We start from the raw sequence: 18,396 nt of genomic DNA on the forward strand, positions 1-18,396 counted from the left end.
CACGAACCCTACCCAATAACCTTATCCCTAACACGAACCCTACCCAATAACCTTATCCCTAACACGAACCCTACCCAATAACCTTATCCCTAACACGAACCCTACCCAATAACCTTATCCCTAACACGAACCCTACCCAATAACCTTATCCCTAACACGAACCCTACCCAATAACCTTATCCCTAACACGAACCCTACCCAATAACCTTATCCCTAACACGAACCCTACCCAATAACCTTATCCCTAACACGAACCCTACCCAATAACCTTATCCCTAACACGAACCCTACCCAATAACCTTATCCCTAACACGAACCCTACCCAATAACCTTATCCCTAACACGAACCCTACCCAATAACCTTATCCCTAACACGAACCCTACCCAATAACCTTATCCCTAACACGAACCCTACCCAATAACCTTATCCCTAACACGAACCCTACCCAATAACCTTATCCCTAACACGAACCCTACCCAATAACCTTATCCCTAACACGAACCCTACCCAATAACCTTATCCCTAACACGAACCCTACCCAATAACCTTATCCCTAACACGAACCCTACCCAATAACCTTATCCCTAACACGAACCCTACCCAATAACCTTATCCCTAACACGAACCCTACCCAATAACCTTATCCCTAACACGAACCCTACCCAATAACCTTATCCCTAACACGAACCCCACCCAATAACCTTATCCCTAACACGAACCCCACCCAATAACCTTATCCCTAACACGAACCCCACCCAATAACCTTATCCCTAACACGAACCCCACCCAATAACCTTATCCCTAACACGAACCCCACCCAATAACCTTATCCCTAACACGAACCCCACCCAATAACCTTATCCCTAACACGAACCCCACCCAATAACCTTATCCCTAACACGAACCCCACCCAATAACCTTATCCCTAACACGAACCCTACCCAATAACCTTATCCCTAACACGAACCCTACCCAATAACCTTATCCCTAACACGAACCCTACCCAATAACCTTATCCCTAACACGAACCCTACCCAATAACCTTATCCCTAACACGAACCCTACCCAATAACCTTATCCCTAACACGAACCCTACCCAATAACCTTATCCCTAACACGAACCCTACCCAATAACCTTATCCCTAACACGAACCCTACCCAATAACCTTATCCCTAACACGAACCCTACCCAATAACCTTATCCCTAACACGAACCCTACCCAATAACCTTATCCCTAACACGAACCCTACCCAATAACCTTATCCCTAACACGAACCCTACCCAATAACCTTATCCCTAACACGAACCCTACCCAATAACCTTATCCCTAACACGAACCCTACCCAATAACCTTATCCCTAACACGAACCCTACCCCATAACCTTATCCCTAACACGAACCCTACCCCATAACCTTATCCCTAACACGAACCCTACCCCATAACCTTATCCCTAACACGAACCCTACCCCATAACCTTATCCCTAACACGAACCCTACCCCATAACCTTATCCCTAACACGAACCCTACCCCATAACCTTATCCCTAACACGAACCCTACCCCATAACCTTATCCCTAACACGAACCCTACCCCATAACCTTATCCCTAACACGAACCCTACCCCATAACCTTATCCCTAACACGAACCCTACCCCATAACCTTATCCCTAACACGAACCCTACCCCATAACCTTATCCCTAACACGAACCCTACCCCATAACCTTATCCCTAACACGAACCCTACCCCATAACCTTATCCCTAACACGAACCCTACCCCATAACCTTATCCCTAACACGAACCCTACCCCATAACCTTATCCCTAACACGAACCCTACCCCATAACCTTATCCCTAACACGAACCCTACCCCATAACCTTATCCCTAACACGAACCCTACCCCATAACCTTATCCCTAACACGAACCCTACCCCATAACCTTATCCCTAACACGAACCCTACCCCATAACCTTATCCCTAACACGAACCCTACCCCATAACCTTATCCCTAACACGAACCCTACCCCATAACCTTATCCCTAACACGAACCCTACCCCATAACCTTATCCCTAACACGAACCCTACCCCATAACCTTATCCCTAACACGAACCCTACCCCATAACCTTATCCCTAACACGAACCCTACCCCATAACCTTATCCCTAACACGAACCCTACCCCATAACCTTATCCCTAACACGAACCCTACCCCATAACCTTATCCCTAACACGAACCCTACCCCATAACCTTATCCCTAACACGAACCCTACCCCATAACCTTATCCCTAACACGAACCCTACCCCATAACCTTATCCCTAACACGAACCCTACCCCATAACCTTATCCCTAACACGAACCCTACCCCATAACCTTATCCCTAACACGAACCCTACCCCATAACCTTATCCCTAACACGAACCCTACCCCATAACCTTATCCCTAACACGAACCCTACCCCATAACCTTATCCCTAACACGAACCCTACCCCATAACCTTATCCCTAACACGAACCCTACCCCATAACCTTATCCCTAACACGAACCCTACCCCATAACCTTATCCCTAACACGAACCCTACCCCATAACCTTATCCCTAACACGAACCCTACCCCATAACCTTATCCCTAACACGAACCCTACCCCATAACCTTATCCCTAACACGAACCCTACCCCATAACCTTATCCCTAACACGAACCCTACCCCATAACCTTATCCCTAACACGAACCCTACCCCATAACCTTATCCCTAACACGAACCCTACCCCATAACCTTATCCCTAACACGAACCCTACCCCATAACCTTATCCCTAACACGAACCCTACCCCATAACCTTATCCCTAACACGAACCCTACCCCATAACCTTATCCCTAACACGAACCCTACCCCATAACCTTATCCCTAACACGAACCCTACCCCATAACCTTATCCCTAACACGAACCCTACCCCATAACCTTATCCCTAACACGAACCCTACCCCATAACCTTATCCCTAACACGAACCCTACCCCATAACCTTATCCCTAACACGAACCCTACCCCATAACCTTATCCCTAACACGAACCCTACCCCATAACCTTATCCCTAACACGAACCCTACCCCATAACCTTATCCCTAACACGAACCCTACCCCATAACCTTATCCCTAACACGAACCCTACCCCATAACCTTATCCCTAACACGAACCTTATCCCTAACACGAACCTTATCCCGAACACTAACCCTACCCCATAACCTTATCCCTAACACTAACCCTACCCCATAACCTTATCCCTAACACGAACCCTACCCCATAACCTTATCCCTAACGCGAACCCTACCCCATAACCTTATCCCTAACGCGAACCCTACCCCATAACCTTATCCCTAACGCGAACCCTACCCCATAACCTTATCCCTAACGCGAACCCTACCCAATAACCTTATCCCTAACGCGAACCCTACCCAATAACCTTATCCCTAACGCGAACCCTACCCAATAACCTTATCCCTAACGCGAACCCTACCCAATAACCTTATCCCTAACGCGAACCCTACCCAATAACCTTATCCCTAACGCGAACCCTACCCAATAACCTTATCCCTAACGCGAACCCTACCCAATAACCTTATCCCTAACGCGAACCCTACCCAATAACCTTATCCCTAACGCGAACCCTACCCAATAACCTTATCCCTAACGCGAACCCTACCCAATAACCTTATCCCTAACGCGAACCCTACCCAATAACCTTATCCCTAACGCGAACCCTACCCAATAACCTTATCCCTAACGCGAACCCTACCCAATAACCTTATCCCTAACGCGAACCCTACCCAATAACCTTATCCCTAACGCGAACCCTACCCAATAACCTTATCCCTAACGCGAACCCTACCCAATAACCTTATCCCTAACGCGAACCCTACCCAATAACCTTATCCCTAACGCGAACCCTACCCAATAACCTTATCCCTAACGCGAACCCTACCCAATAACCTTATCCCTAACGCGAACCCTACCCAATAACCTTATCCCTAACGCGAACCCTACCCAATAACCTTATCCCTAACGCGAACCCTACCCAATAACCTTATCCCTAACGCGAACCCTACCCAATAACCTTATCCCTAACGCGAACCCTACCCAATAACCTTATCCCTAACGCGAACCCTACCCAATAACCTTATCCCTAACGCGAACCCTACCCAATAACCTTATCCCTAACGCGAACCCTACCCAATAACCTTATCCCTAACGCGAACCCTACCCAATAACCTTATCCCTAACGCGAACCCTGCCCAATAACCTTATCCCTAACGCGAACCCTGCCCAATAACCTTATCCCTAACGCGAACCCTGCCCAATAACCTTATCCCTAACGCGAACCCTGCCCAATAACCTTATCCCTAACGCGAACCCTGCCCAATAACCTTATCCCTAACGCGAACCCTGCCCAATAACCTTATCCCTAACGCGAACCCTGCCCAATAACCTTATCCCTAACGCGAACCCTACCCAATAACCTTATCCCTAACGCGAACCCTACCCAATAACCTTATCCCTAACGCGAACCCTACCCAATAACCTTATCCCTAACGCGAACCCTACCCAATAACCTTATCCCTAACGCGAACCCTACCCAATAACCTTATCCCTAACGCGAACCCTACCCAATAACCTTATCCCTAACGCGAACCCTACCCAATAACCTTATCCCTAACGCGAACCCTACCCAATAACCTTATCCCTAACGCGGACCCTACCCAATAACCTTATCCCTAACGCGGACCCTACCCAATAACCTTATCCCTAACGCGGACCCTACCCAATAACCTTATCCCTAACGCGGACCCTACCCAATAACCTTATCCCTAACGCGGACCCTACCCAATAACCTTATCCCTAACGCGAACCCTACCCAATAACCTTATCCCTAACGCGAACCCTACCCAATAACCTTATCCCTAACGCGAACCCTACCCAATAACCTTATCCCTAACGCGAACCCTACCCCATAACCTTATCCCTAACGCGAACCCTACCCCATAACCTTATCCCTAACGCGAACCCTACCCCATAACCTTATCCCTAACGCGAACCCTACCCCATAACCTTATCCCTGACACGAACCCTACCCCATAACCTTATCCCTGACACGAACCCTACCCCATAACCTTATCCCTAACGCGAACCCTACCCCATAACCTTATCCCTAACGCGAACCCTACCCCATAACCTTATCCCTAACGCGAACCCTACCCCATAACCTTATCCCTAACGCGAACCCTACCCCATAACCTTACCCCTAACGCGAACCCTACCCCAAACCTTATCCCTAACACGAACACGAACCCTACCCCAAACCTTATCCCTAACACGAACCCTACCCCATAACCTTATCCCTAACACGAACCCTACCCCATAACCTTATCCCTAACGCGAACCCTGCCCCATAACCTTATCCCTAACGCGAACCCTACCCCATAACCTTATCCCTAACGCGAACCCTACCCCATAACCTTATCCCTAACGAGAACCCTGCCCAATAACCTTATCCCTAACACTAACCCTGCCCAATAACCTTATCCCTAACACTAACCCTGCCCCATAACCTTATCCCTAACACGAACCCTGCCCCATAACCTTATCCCTAACACGAACCCTACCCAATAACCTTATCCCTAACGCGAACCCTACCCAATAACCTTATCCCTAACGCGAACCTTATCCCTAACACTAACCCTGCCCCATAACCTTATCCCTAACGCTAACCCTGCCCCATAACCTTATCCCTAACACTAACCCTACCCCATAACCTTATCCCTAACGCTAACACTAACCCTACCCCATAACCTTATCCCTAACGCGAACCCTACCCCATAACCTTATCCCTAACGCGAACACTACCCCATAACCTTATCCCTAACGCGAACCCTACCCCATAACCTTATCCCTAACGCGAACCCTACCCCATAACCTTACCCCTAACGCGAACCCTACCCCATAACCTTACCCCTAACGCGAACCCTACCCCAAACCTTATCCCTAACACGAACACGAACCCTACCCCAAACCTTATCCCTAACACGAACCCTACCCCATAACCTTATCCCTAACACGAACCCTACCCCATAACCTTATCCCTAACGCGAACCCTGCCCCATAACCTTATCCCTAACGCGAACCCTACCCCATAACCTTATCCCTAACGCGAACCCTACCCCATAACCTTATCCCTAACGAGAACCCTGCCCAATAACCTTATCCCTAACACTAACCCTGCCCAATAACCTTATCCCTAACACTAACCCTGCCCCATAACCTTATCCCTGACACTAACCCTGCCCCGTAACCTTATCCCTAACACTAACCCTACCCCATAACCTTATCCCTAACACTAACCCTACCCCATAACCCTATCCCTAACACGAACCCTACCCCATAACCTTATCCCTAACACGAACCCTACCCCATAACCTTACCCCTAACACGAACCCTACCCCATAACCTTACCCCTAACACGAACCCTACCCCAAACCTTATCCCTAACACGAACACGAACCCTACCCCAAACCTTACCCCTAACACGAACCCTACCCCAATAACCTTATCCCTAACACGAACCCTACCCCAAACCTTATCCCTACCCAATAACTTTACCCCTAACACGAACCCTAACACTAACCTTATCCCTAACACTAACCCTACCCCATAACCTTATCCCTAACACGAACCCTACCCCATAACCTTACCCCAATACTAACCATACCCCATAACCTTACCCCAATACTAACCATACCCCATAACCTTATCCCTAACACGAACCCTACCCAGTAACCTTATCCCTAACACGAACCCTACCCCATAACCTTATCCCTAACACGAACCCTACCCCATAACCTTACCCCTAACACGAACCCTACCCCAAACCTTACCCCTAACACGAACCCTACCCAATAACCTTATCCCTAACACGAACCCTACCCCAAACCTTATCCCTACCCAATAACCTTACCCCTAACGCGAACCCTACCCACTAACCTTATCCCTAACGCTAACCCTACCCAATAACCTTATCCCTAACACGAACCCTACCCCATAAACTTACCCCAATACTAACCATACCCCATCACCTTATCCCTAACACAAACCCTACCCCATAACCTTATCCCTAACACAAACCCTACCCCATAACCTTACCCCTAACACAAACCCTACCCCATAACCTTACCCCTAACACGAACCCTACCCCAAACCTTATCCCTAACACGAACCCTACCCAATAACCTTATCCCTAACACGAACCCTACCCAATAACCTTATCCCTAACACGAACCCTACCCCATAACCTTACCCCTAACACGAACCCTACCCCAAACCTTACCCCTAACACGAACCCTACCCAATAACCTTATCCCTAACACGAACCCTACCCAATAACCTTATCCCTAACACGAACCCTACCCAATAACCTTATCCCTAACATTAACCTTATCCCTAACTTATAAAGAAGTTTTGTTTGGCTACCAGGTAGCTTTGTCATTGTTGTCTCTTTTTTGTCCCATGGCAGGATGTAATGTATTTTAAACATGACCACCTTGTTATGTAGATGAGCAGTCATGGTTGACCAGACACTAGTTCTGTTAGGACATGTGTTTCAGAACACTGCTCCCACCCTGCTGTCTTCCATGTTCACCCCTTCACAGATCTGGCAGGACTGCATAGGTGTAAGCAATATGAAGGAAACTAAATACAGGGATTGCTTACACCTATCCAGCTATTGTGAATGAGGACAGATGGAAGGGGACAACTTTCTGTAATGAGATGCAGCCCAGTTGTTGACCCTAATGACTGAGCATGACTAGGACAGATGTAGGCTATTTAGTATGACTGCTCCTCTGCACTAACAGTAACTCAGCGTTCATGAGTACAGTCTGAGACAACAGATAAGTAGCCACTGTGTGAGAGTACATACACCAGTTCTATAAATCAATCTAATATTGCGATGTAGAACTAGGTATGCAGTAGGGGAGACCGGGGTTGCTTGTCAGACGTTTTACTCCCGTGTAGTTCTCAGCACCAGTATATCTTACAAGACGCTTTTCAACATTATAGAAAGAAAGGCCTTGGGTTGAAATGGGGACCATTTTTGTCCTCTTATTCCAACATGGAGTTAGTTATAAGCAATCAAACACACTCTGTCCACATGTGACAACCAGTATGTAGTTGGTTGTCACAGTGTTTGCTAGTAGCTTATTCCTTTTGGAACAGGAAATGAAGCACTATAGCCTTTCTTTGATCAAACAATATTTCAAACAAAATTCTACATTTTATACCTTGAGAACAACATATGACATTTTGAGTAAGTTTGTGTGGGTGTGTCAGAGAAAAATGTGTGAGGCAATTAACCGATGGCACAGATTCCTCTGCCCAACGGATGTATACATGATGAATCGGGAAGATGCAGTTTAGACATCGTTTGCTAATTGGCAAGACGTCTCAGATGTATTTAGAATATCTACATTCTAAATTCTACATTGTTTATATGTCGGCCAGGCATCAACATTCTTTTCTGATGTCTCGGCGACGTCTTTCCAATGTGTAAACGCTCTCCACACTACATATTCCCAAGACATTTTGATATGTCGGCCAAAGGTGTTCGTGTTTACTGGTAAGGGAGGTCTTTATAGCAACAGCACAAAAGAGCTTGGGATTTATTGTATACTGGCAGTGGCAATGTCCCCAATTAATATATGGTTATATTGGAGTTGATAGGGACAACCAACCCCATGTTCCATGTGCCAATCCCACCCCAATGCTAATTACCACATGTTTTGACCTAGCAACTTAGAAATAGGTTTGGAATGTAGTCTTTCTGCTTTTCAACACATCATTTCATAATTCTAACATTTATAGAAAGCTTTATTTTACTTTCATTTATGAAATACACAAATTCTCCTCATCTCAGGGGGTAAATAGAAGGTGAAAATCCACACACTGAATAACCACACTGGGAATACCCACACACCTTTAGTTTCAACGATTCTAATTTCTCTGTATCCTGCACCTATTAAATCAGCTGGATGTGTGCCTTAAACTGCAGCTGAAAGCGCGTAACCATAGCGACTTTCTTACCTCTCCCAGTTTTCCCAGTTTCACGTACGTCTCCAGCTTTCCAAAGCCAATGTCAGACTGTATGGAAAAATACAGAAGGTAGCCTAAAGTTAGCATAAAGTTATGCAACATCCAATTCCCCCTTTGTGAGAAAATAATTGCCCCCTTACGCTCAATAGCTCTGACTGCAACCAAATGCTTCATGTAGGTGTTGATCAGTCTCTCACATCGCTGTGGAGAAATGTTTGCCCACTCTTGCATGCAGAACTGCTGTAGATCAGCAACATTTGAGTTTAAGCATGAACTGCTCATTTCAAGTCCTGCCACAACATCTCAATTGGGATTAGGTCTGGACTTTGACAGATGGCCTGACATTCTCCTGTAGAATTCTCTGATACAGAGCAGAATTCATGGTTCCTTCTATTAAGGAAAGTCGTCCAGGTCCTGAGGCAGCAAAGCATCCCCAAACTATCACACTACCACCACCATGCTTGAATGTTGGTATGAGGGTCTTACTGTAGAATTCAGTGTTTGGTTCTCGCCAGGCATAATGGGACCCATGTAGTCCAAAAAGTTGACTCAAGTTTGCCAAAAAGCACCTGGATGATCATCAAGACTCTGACAATGTTTTCAAGACGATGTTTTATGGACAGATGATTCAAAAGTATAACTTTTTGGATGACATGGGTTGGGTTTTTGGATGACATTATGGTGAAAACCAAACACTGCATTCCACAGTAAGAACCTCATACCAACAGTCAAGCATGGTGGTCGTATGATGGTTTGGGGATGCTTTGCTGCCTCAGGACTAAGATGATCCAAAAGACACAATCAAGTCTGCATGAAAATGGCTAAAAAGCAACACATTTTAAGTTTTGGAATGGCCTAGTCAAAATCCAGGCCTAATCCCAATTGAGATGTTGTGGGAGGACTTGAAATGAGCAGTTCATGATTTAAAAACTCACAAATGTCACTAGTTACAGCAGTCCTGCATGGAAGAGTGGGCCAAAATCCCTCCACAGCGTCGTGAGACACTGATCAACAACTACAGGAAGTGTCTGGTTGGAGTCATTGCAGCTAAAGGTGGTACAACCAGTTATTGAGTGTAAGGGGGCAATTACTTTTTCACACTGGGGAATTGGGTGTTGCATAACTTTGTTTATCAATCAAATGAAATAAGTATGTCATTGTTGTGTTATTTGTTCACTCAGGTTCATTTTATCTAATATTAGGTTTGGATTGAAGATCTGAAAACATTCAGTATAAAAAAAAATATGCAAAATCTGAGAAATTTAGAAAGGGGCAAATACTTTTTCATGGCACTGAAAGTAAGGTTATGACCATATGGTTTAGGGATCATGGTATTGGGTACATGGGGTAGTCTACTGACCAGTAAAGCCTGCAGGGACATGCGGCTGAGGGGTTTGATTTAGGGTATTAGGGTATGTGTGTATTAGGATACTGTAGTATGGGTGTCACGACATGTGTCTGAGTGGATTGATTTAGGGTATAGGGGTATTGGTGTATTAGGGTATTGCGGTATGGGTATATAGGGATTTGAGGTATGTGATACTAACCAGTGAAGCCCGTAGTGACATGCAGCTGAGGGGTTTGGGCTAGGGTATTGGGGTATTAGAGCAGTTGTTCCCAACAAGGAACAGGGGGTACTTGAAGACTCATGAGACCATAGGCCTACTGGTAAAATTCAAATGAGGGGGTTCTTCAGGGGTACTCCGGGCAGAGCAAAATTCACTTGGTGGTACAGTAACCGAAAAAGGTTGGGAACAACTGTATTAGGGTATAGCGGTACTAACCAGTGAAGCCCGTCGGGACATGCGGCTGAGGGGTTTGCAGGGAGGAGAGTTCTCATTCTCCATTTCTCTCTGCATCTGCAGCTTTTTGAGGATCTCTGGAGGCAGGCGGATGTCCATGGGCAGAGACATACGCTTACTCACATCCTGCAGAGAATCAATCAGTCATCGATATGCAACACTCACACAATCAATCATTATTTGTGCAAATACACACACCATAAATGGGCAATATTCTCACATGATCAATGACACATTGCACCAGAACAGGTTTATTATTATTGTTATTATTATTATTATTATTTATTGCTCCATCCACCACCCCACCCTCTCCGGAGGACTTTGTTTTACTAAAAACACTGCCATTTTGTTACATACAAATTATTCATAACTTTCACATACATGGTACTTCTATCACAGTATTACATGACACAAAATATAGTTTGATTTACACATTAAATGGTATATGGTATTTTCGGTCCAAACTACTACAGATCATGTGCTGTTAATCCCACCCCGCTGTTAATTCTACCCCGCCTATCTCCGTAGCCCACCCCGCCTATCTCCGTAGCCCACCCCGCCTATCTCCGTAGCCCACCCCGCCTATCTCCGTAGCCCACCCCGCCTATCTCCGTAGCCCACCCCGCCTATCTCCGTAGCCCACCCCGCCTATCTCCGTAGCCCACCCCTATCTCAATTTCCATGTGCAATATAGTTTTCAACTTTGCTTCTGAACTCTGAACCTTTCTGATCTCATAGTATCCAAAGAGTATTGCAAACAGTATTATTATGTAATGCTAATTGATTGACTGACTTTCCAAATGGCCAACAGTGCTATTTGTAGGGTTAGTTTTAGGTTAATGTTGTGACGGGTTTTTACAGTGTAGAGGTAAGGAGTGATTGTGTCTACTTAAAGCTAGGGATGATTTGACGATCATTATTTAGAGAAAGTAATCTTCTGTTTGTGTTTCTATTCTGTCTGTGGTTCTGAATGCAGACCTGTCTTAATGTAGGACCAGACGAATCAATCCTCTGTTCTGTTAATCTGTTCTTCCACTATGACACAGTTTCTCCTGTGAGTGACTATCTATCTCACACTTCCCCCCTGCACCACACTTCTGGAACTGTCTGAAATAAGGTGTTTGTGTGTATGTGAATTTCCCCAGGGTGTGTGTTTGTGTGTGTGTGTGTGTGTGTGTGCATGCACAAACACGTGTTTGTGACTGTCGCTCTTTGCAGTTATTTTTGTTGAAAAGTAAGATGGCTGAATTTTTGAACTAAAGATGTCTGGCCCGGTGGGTTATGTGGAAAAGAAAGAACATTCAGACGATGGCTTGTAATTCCCTGTGGGCTGTGTAGCAGCTGCTGCTGCTGAGAGGAAGTTATGGCCACTCAGTTTTGAGAGGGAGGAGAGGAACCCAGTCAGTAGCTCTTTTGATATCATAAAGGTGTAATAACTGGTTTTGTAAAGGTGTTATGATTGTCTTATGTATACCCCCTTCAAGTAAAGTTTTACCTACATTTGTACAGGAGGCTATATTTGCTTTAGTGTCCCTCTCAGTATAGCAGTTCCTCTCGGATTGAAACCACTTTACTGTTGTGAGTTAGACTATACTAATTGGCATGTCAATGTGAACTTTATCATTTCTAAACTTTCCTATTTCTCCTTCTCCCTAACTCTCCCTCCCTGTCTCACCACCATAGAGAAGTGTCGGTGTGGTGCTTTGCTGCGGTACTGGCGATAGGAGGGGGACTGTGCTCCGGGCGTGGCAGGCTCAGGGCTCACTGGACTGGGACTGGCCTCAGGGTTCAGCGACGGCAGGGTCAGGCTGTCTGGAGTCAGTGCTGCAGGTCAGACAGAGAGAGAGAACGCACACTTTAGAGTTATGGAAAACATTTAACACACAGATGATGAGATACTCCATATTGTAGCCTTCAACACACACGGACAGGCTTGCTTGAACAACCTCTCTTCAGTGTTGTACACAGCAGATTGAGTGGACAATTACAGTTTACGAATAAAAAAAATACAGCACTCATTCAGACACTACACAAGGCTGCATCAGCTACAGTGTGGAAATATGTGTGAGTGTTTACAGTCCTCTGAACAGCTTGTGTTTCAGCCTTGGTTTGATCCTGTGTGTGAATGGGTTGTTGGTCTAACTGCTGTTGGATGTGTTTGGAGTGGATATGTCTGTTCCATCGCATCGACTGACACCTCTGTGTATGTGAATACGTGTGTGCCTATGTGTGGATACTTATTGGATGTGTGTGCACATGCGTATGTGTGTTCAGCCCGCTGCCTCTCGGGGTGTTTGATGTAGACTGTGGTGAGCTCTTTAACTCCGTGTTTCCATGGGGACACTGATTGTTAACAAAAGCGTGTGAGCATGTGGCTAAACGGAGGGAGATATCCTCTCTCTCTCAGAAGGTAAAGACATCAACTCAATGACTATTCAATGTTGATTCAACGTAATGTGATAACAGCAAATCAAATCAATTTGTCACATGCGCTGAATACGACAGGTGTAGACCTTACAGTGAAATGCTTACTTACAAGCCCTTAACCAACAATGCAGTTAAGAAAATAAGTAAAAAATTACATAATCAAAGAGCAGCAGTAAAATAACAGTAGCCAGGCTATATACAAGGGGTACCGGTACAGAGTCCGTGTGCAGGGGCACAGGTTAGTTGAGGATTGTTTCAACCAGTGTGAGCCCAGTGAGCTCTCGCTCTCTGTCTGTATCCCTCTGTCTACTTATTCTCTCTGACAGATACAGTATCACAGCCTTTTATTAGTGGAAATGAAAAAGCCCTGGCTACTCCTACATACAGAGACTCACACAGAGACCATTTTTGGGTGTACATCCATGCAGGTGATGATGGAGATTTAGATGTTAGATTTGAGTTGAGCTAAAAGTTAGGAGGCAAGTAGCTCTCAGTGTTTAGAAAAATAAGGTGACAAAAACAGATGGGACAAAAGAGCGATAGAGAGATCAACGAAGGAGAGAGAGGGGGAATTGGATGGAAGGAAGTGGCAATAGATGAATGGTTCTAAGTTTGATTAATATTCCTGCTGTGAGTGGGCACAGAGAGAGAGAGAATGAAAGGGAGCCTGTTTGGCTCATTTAAATATCACAGTTACAGCAACCCTTTGATCTGTCTGCTCTTAATTGGGGCCAGGTCAGGTGAGACATGCACACACACAATGTTCTAGTCCTATCCTGTCTGAGATGGGAGATATTTATCTGATGAAGTGAATTATGTAGTAAAGGACAGACTGCAGGCTCTCACATGGCAAGTTAGGAAGCACAATCATTGGAGAAGTGGACAGACATGAAGGGCTCTATTTCTTGCTGGCGTTAAGGCGTCTCTAGTGTCAAACGTATATTAGTTTGCAATTGCGTCATGTAAAAACGGGTGCACTGGCATTTTCCAGCAATAATGCCATGTTCGGCAATTTACCTGTCTTATATCAGCTCGCTTGCGCTCAGATGGGAGGGGTGGAAATATTTGAGATGTGTCCTGTAAAAACATGATCCAAAGTGCTAATTTCAGCGTGCGCTGATGGGGATATTTAAGCCCAACCAAAAGCTGGTGTTAGCGGTTACACAGTTTGTTATGGCATGCATTTTGACAGCGGAAACGCAGCCTATCCGACACACTGCCCATATGCACATGGAACAAGAGTAGCCCAATGTGCTTTTGATGCCTGTATGTTTACATTAATCTAATGTTTTTCCCATTTCGTTTGATTAAAAACCAAGGATAGCCTGCCCTCTTCTCCATTAAGGCTTTTTTGGCCTGCCCAATGCAATCGCGAAGTAGGCAAGACTGCCGATAAAGGGTTTGCCTCCTGAAACCTTTTGGGAAAAAATCTTAATCATTAATTAAAATATTATTATTTTAAAATATCAAGTTTGAGAGGAGTAAAACTGTGAGCTGAAATTCACTTTTTATCTATGCATTGTATGGAGGCCCACATTATTTTAGTCATGTAGGTCCCGTTTTGGACATGATTAAAACCCCCTCCATGATGTAGGCTACGTGTCCATGCCCATCATGAAACGAGAGATGAGTACCTCTGAATACCGGTGAACCTCGTATTTAGAAGTTATCTGTAACCTGTAAAACTGTAACATGTAAAAAATTGCTTGTTTTCCGTTTCAAACAGCAATGCGTGTCTTTTTATCCTGTCGATTTTATGAAATCATTACATTTTACATTTATTTTCTTCTTTTTCAGTTTAATTTTATTACAACCAATCTTATTGGGGCGGGAGGTAGCCTAGTTGTTAGAGTGTTGGACTAGTAACTAAAAGGGTGTTAGATTGAATCCCTGAGCTGACAAGGTAAAAGTCTGTTGTTCTTCACCCGAAACAAGACAGTTAGGCCACTGTTCCTAGGGCGTCATTGTAAATAAGAATTTGTTCTTAACTGACTTACCTAGTTAAATATATATATATTTTAAATAGTATGATTCACCTTCATGGTTTATGGTTACAACGTCGGATGCGTTGTACACATTCACATATTCTGGAGTGTGAATGTGTAGGAGTATCTTCATAAAACTGGAAGCTGGTTGAGAGAATGCCAAGAGTGTGCAAAGCTGTCATCAAGGCAAAGGGTGGCTACTTTGAAGAATCTCAAATATATTTTGATTTAACACTTTTTTGGTTTGGTTACTACATGATTCCATATGTGTTATTTCATAGTTTTGATGTCTTCACTATTATTCTACAATGTAGAAAATAGTAAAAACAAAGAAAAACCCTGGAATGACTAGGTGCGTCCAAACTTCTGACTGGTACTGTATATTGGATCTTTTTCCAGCTACTGTGAAAAGTTTGGATGTGTGTAAAAACCTCCATAGTCTGCCTTGTTTTATTATTAATATTATATAATTATGGTCCCTGTAAATGTGCAATAGCCTTTTTAAAACAAGTTGTTTTTCTGTTCAGAATTTGATTAGAATGATTAGTTATCTTTTTAGGCCTTATCAATAATGAATTTATCTTGCTTATTGACAATGTTTGGCATGTCCATGCTCAGCCATAATGCAATTTATAGTAGGCCTAGCCCCTATATCCGTGTGAATGCCATCAAAGCCATGGAATTACTTGGAACAATGTGGACTGCAAATGGGTTCAAGTTAACATATTTAGCAAAGATATGTCTACATTTTGTTATTTAATTTCTGTAAACCATTTGACAAACAATAACAGACTAACATTGGAATTGGGAATGATTCCAAGGCAATACATAAAAGACAGTAAATACACAACTTGAACCAACCACATATTTCGCCATGGAGCACGTTCTGATTGGCCAGTGAGGGGCCAAGCCTAGACACACCCACAACTTGTTTATTCATCAAAACCCAGCCCTTTTGCGCCAACGCCAGCAAGTGTGCCAATAAATGTAATAGTGAAAATAGCTAAAAATATTTCTGACTGAGCTTAGATTTACCACTGCGTTAGGTTTGTTAAATTGGAGCCCATAGATTTACCACTGCGTTAGGTTTGTTAAAATGGAGCCCTTAGATTTACCACTGCGTTAGGTTTGTTAAAATGGAGCCCTTAGATTTACCACTGCGTTTGGTTTGTTAAAATGGAGCCCATAGATTTACCACTGCGTTAGGTTTTTTAAAATGGAGCACATAGATTTACCACTGCGTTAGGTTTGTTAAATTGGAGCTCATAGATTTACCACTGCGTTAGGTTTGTTAAAATGGAGCACATAGATTTACCACTGCGTTAGGTTTGTTAAAATGGAGCACATAGATTTACCACTGCGTTAGGTTTGTTAAAATGGAGCACATAGATTTACCACTGCATTAGGTTTGTTAAAATGGAGCACATAGATTTAGCACTGCGTTAGGTTTGTTAAAATGGAGCCCGAACTGTCTGCTGACTTTAGGTTCCTGACTACATGTGATTTCTAATTAAACTTATGGTTGTAGGCTACTAATATGTTTCTACATCCATTCTTCTCTGGCTGGCTCTGTTAAAAGTTAGTATGACAGTGATTGATGTAATGATCTGAACTGATTTGATTAGATTTATCTTTCCATCAGTACACTTGTTAGAATATAAAAAAATGATGATTTAATTGACAAGCTGCACAGGATATTAACTAGGTATTAGATTGACTTAAAGATTAGAGTGGCAGTGGCAGGCAGGTGGCCTCCCTGGTACACAGACAGACAGACAGACAGACAGACAGACAGACAGACAGACAGACAGACAGACAGACAGACAGACAGACAGACAGACAGACAGACAGACAGACAGACAGACAGACAGACAGACAGACAGACAGACAGACAGACAGACAGACAGACAGACAGACAGACAGACAGACAGACAGACAGACAGACAGACAGACAGACAGACAGACAGACAGACAGACAGACAGACAGACAGACAGACAGACAGACAGACAGACAGACAGACAGACAGACAGACAGACAGACAGACAGACAGACAGACAGACAGACAGACAGACAGACAGACAGACAGACAGACAGACAGACAGACAGACAGACAGACAGACAGACAGACAGACAGACAGACAGACAGACAGACAGACAGACAGACAGACAGACAGACAGACAGACAGACAGACAGACAGACAGACAGACAGACAGACAGACAGACAGACAGACAGACAGACAGACAGACAGACAGACAGACAGACAGACAGACAGACAGACAGACAGACAGACAGACAGACAGACAGACAGACAGACAGACAGACAGACAGACAGACAGACAGACAGACAGCTAGGAGCTAGCCCTGCAGTAGTGGAGTGGTAATTGTGTTAGGCTTGTGTGTGAATCTTAACTGATTTGGAATGTCTCATTAGGTTAGCTGTAACACTGTAGATGTGCGGTGTGTCTGCGATTGTTAGCCTGTGGGATGAGATACTGAATTAATCAGCCTAATTCAGGTGTGACTGACTTTTTTTTGTCATTTTAAGTTTGATGTAGCTGCTTACCAGCTGAGATGGGCGACTGAAGGGGATATTATGTTGATAAAACTTCCCTAACGAACCAAGATGGTAATTCTGATCTGCGAGCTGATTGTGTTATTCTCTTTTTTTGCAATAAATGTGACCACTGTAAAGACAGCTCCTCTGATGTGACCACTGTAAAGACAGCTCCTCTGATGTGACCACTGTAAAGACAGCTCCTCTGATGTGACCACTGTAAAGACAGCTCCTCTGATGTGACCACTGTAAAGACAGCTCCTCTGATGTGACCACTGTAAAGACAGCTCCTCTGATGTGACCACTGTAAAGACAGCTCCTCTGATGTGACCACTGTAAAGACAGCTCCTCTGATGTGACCACTGTAAAGACGGCTCCTCTGATGTGACCACTGTAAAGACAGCTCCTCTGATGTGACCACTGTAAAGACAGCTCCTCTGATGTGACCACTGTAAAGACAGCTCCTCTGATGTGACCACTGTAA

General features: G+C 44.4%; 1 protein-coding gene across 2 annotated transcripts in view; it reads right to left on the reverse strand.

The window, feature by feature from the left end:
• Positions 1-18,396, reverse strand: part of LOC129849275 (cyclin-dependent kinase 18-like) — a 55,549-nt gene that overhangs the window by 11,434 nt on the left and 25,719 nt on the right. For both annotated transcript variants that reach the window (XM_055916204.1, XM_055916213.1), the window contains 3 exons: positions 12,619-12,767; positions 10,926-11,069; positions 9,133-9,189 (listed from right to left, as the gene is read on the reverse strand). In XM_055916204.1, the coding sequence (XP_055772179.1) occupies positions 9,133-9,189; positions 10,926-11,069; positions 12,619-12,767 (350 nt within the window). The remainder of the gene's footprint in view (positions 1-9,132; positions 9,190-10,925; positions 11,070-12,618; positions 12,768-18,396) is intronic.

The sequence above is a fragment of the Salvelinus fontinalis genome, chromosome 3 (genome assembly GCF_029448725.1).
Source record: "Salvelinus fontinalis isolate EN_2023a chromosome 3, ASM2944872v1, whole genome shotgun sequence".
Taxonomy (NCBI): domain Eukaryota; kingdom Metazoa; phylum Chordata; class Actinopteri; order Salmoniformes; family Salmonidae; genus Salvelinus; species Salvelinus fontinalis.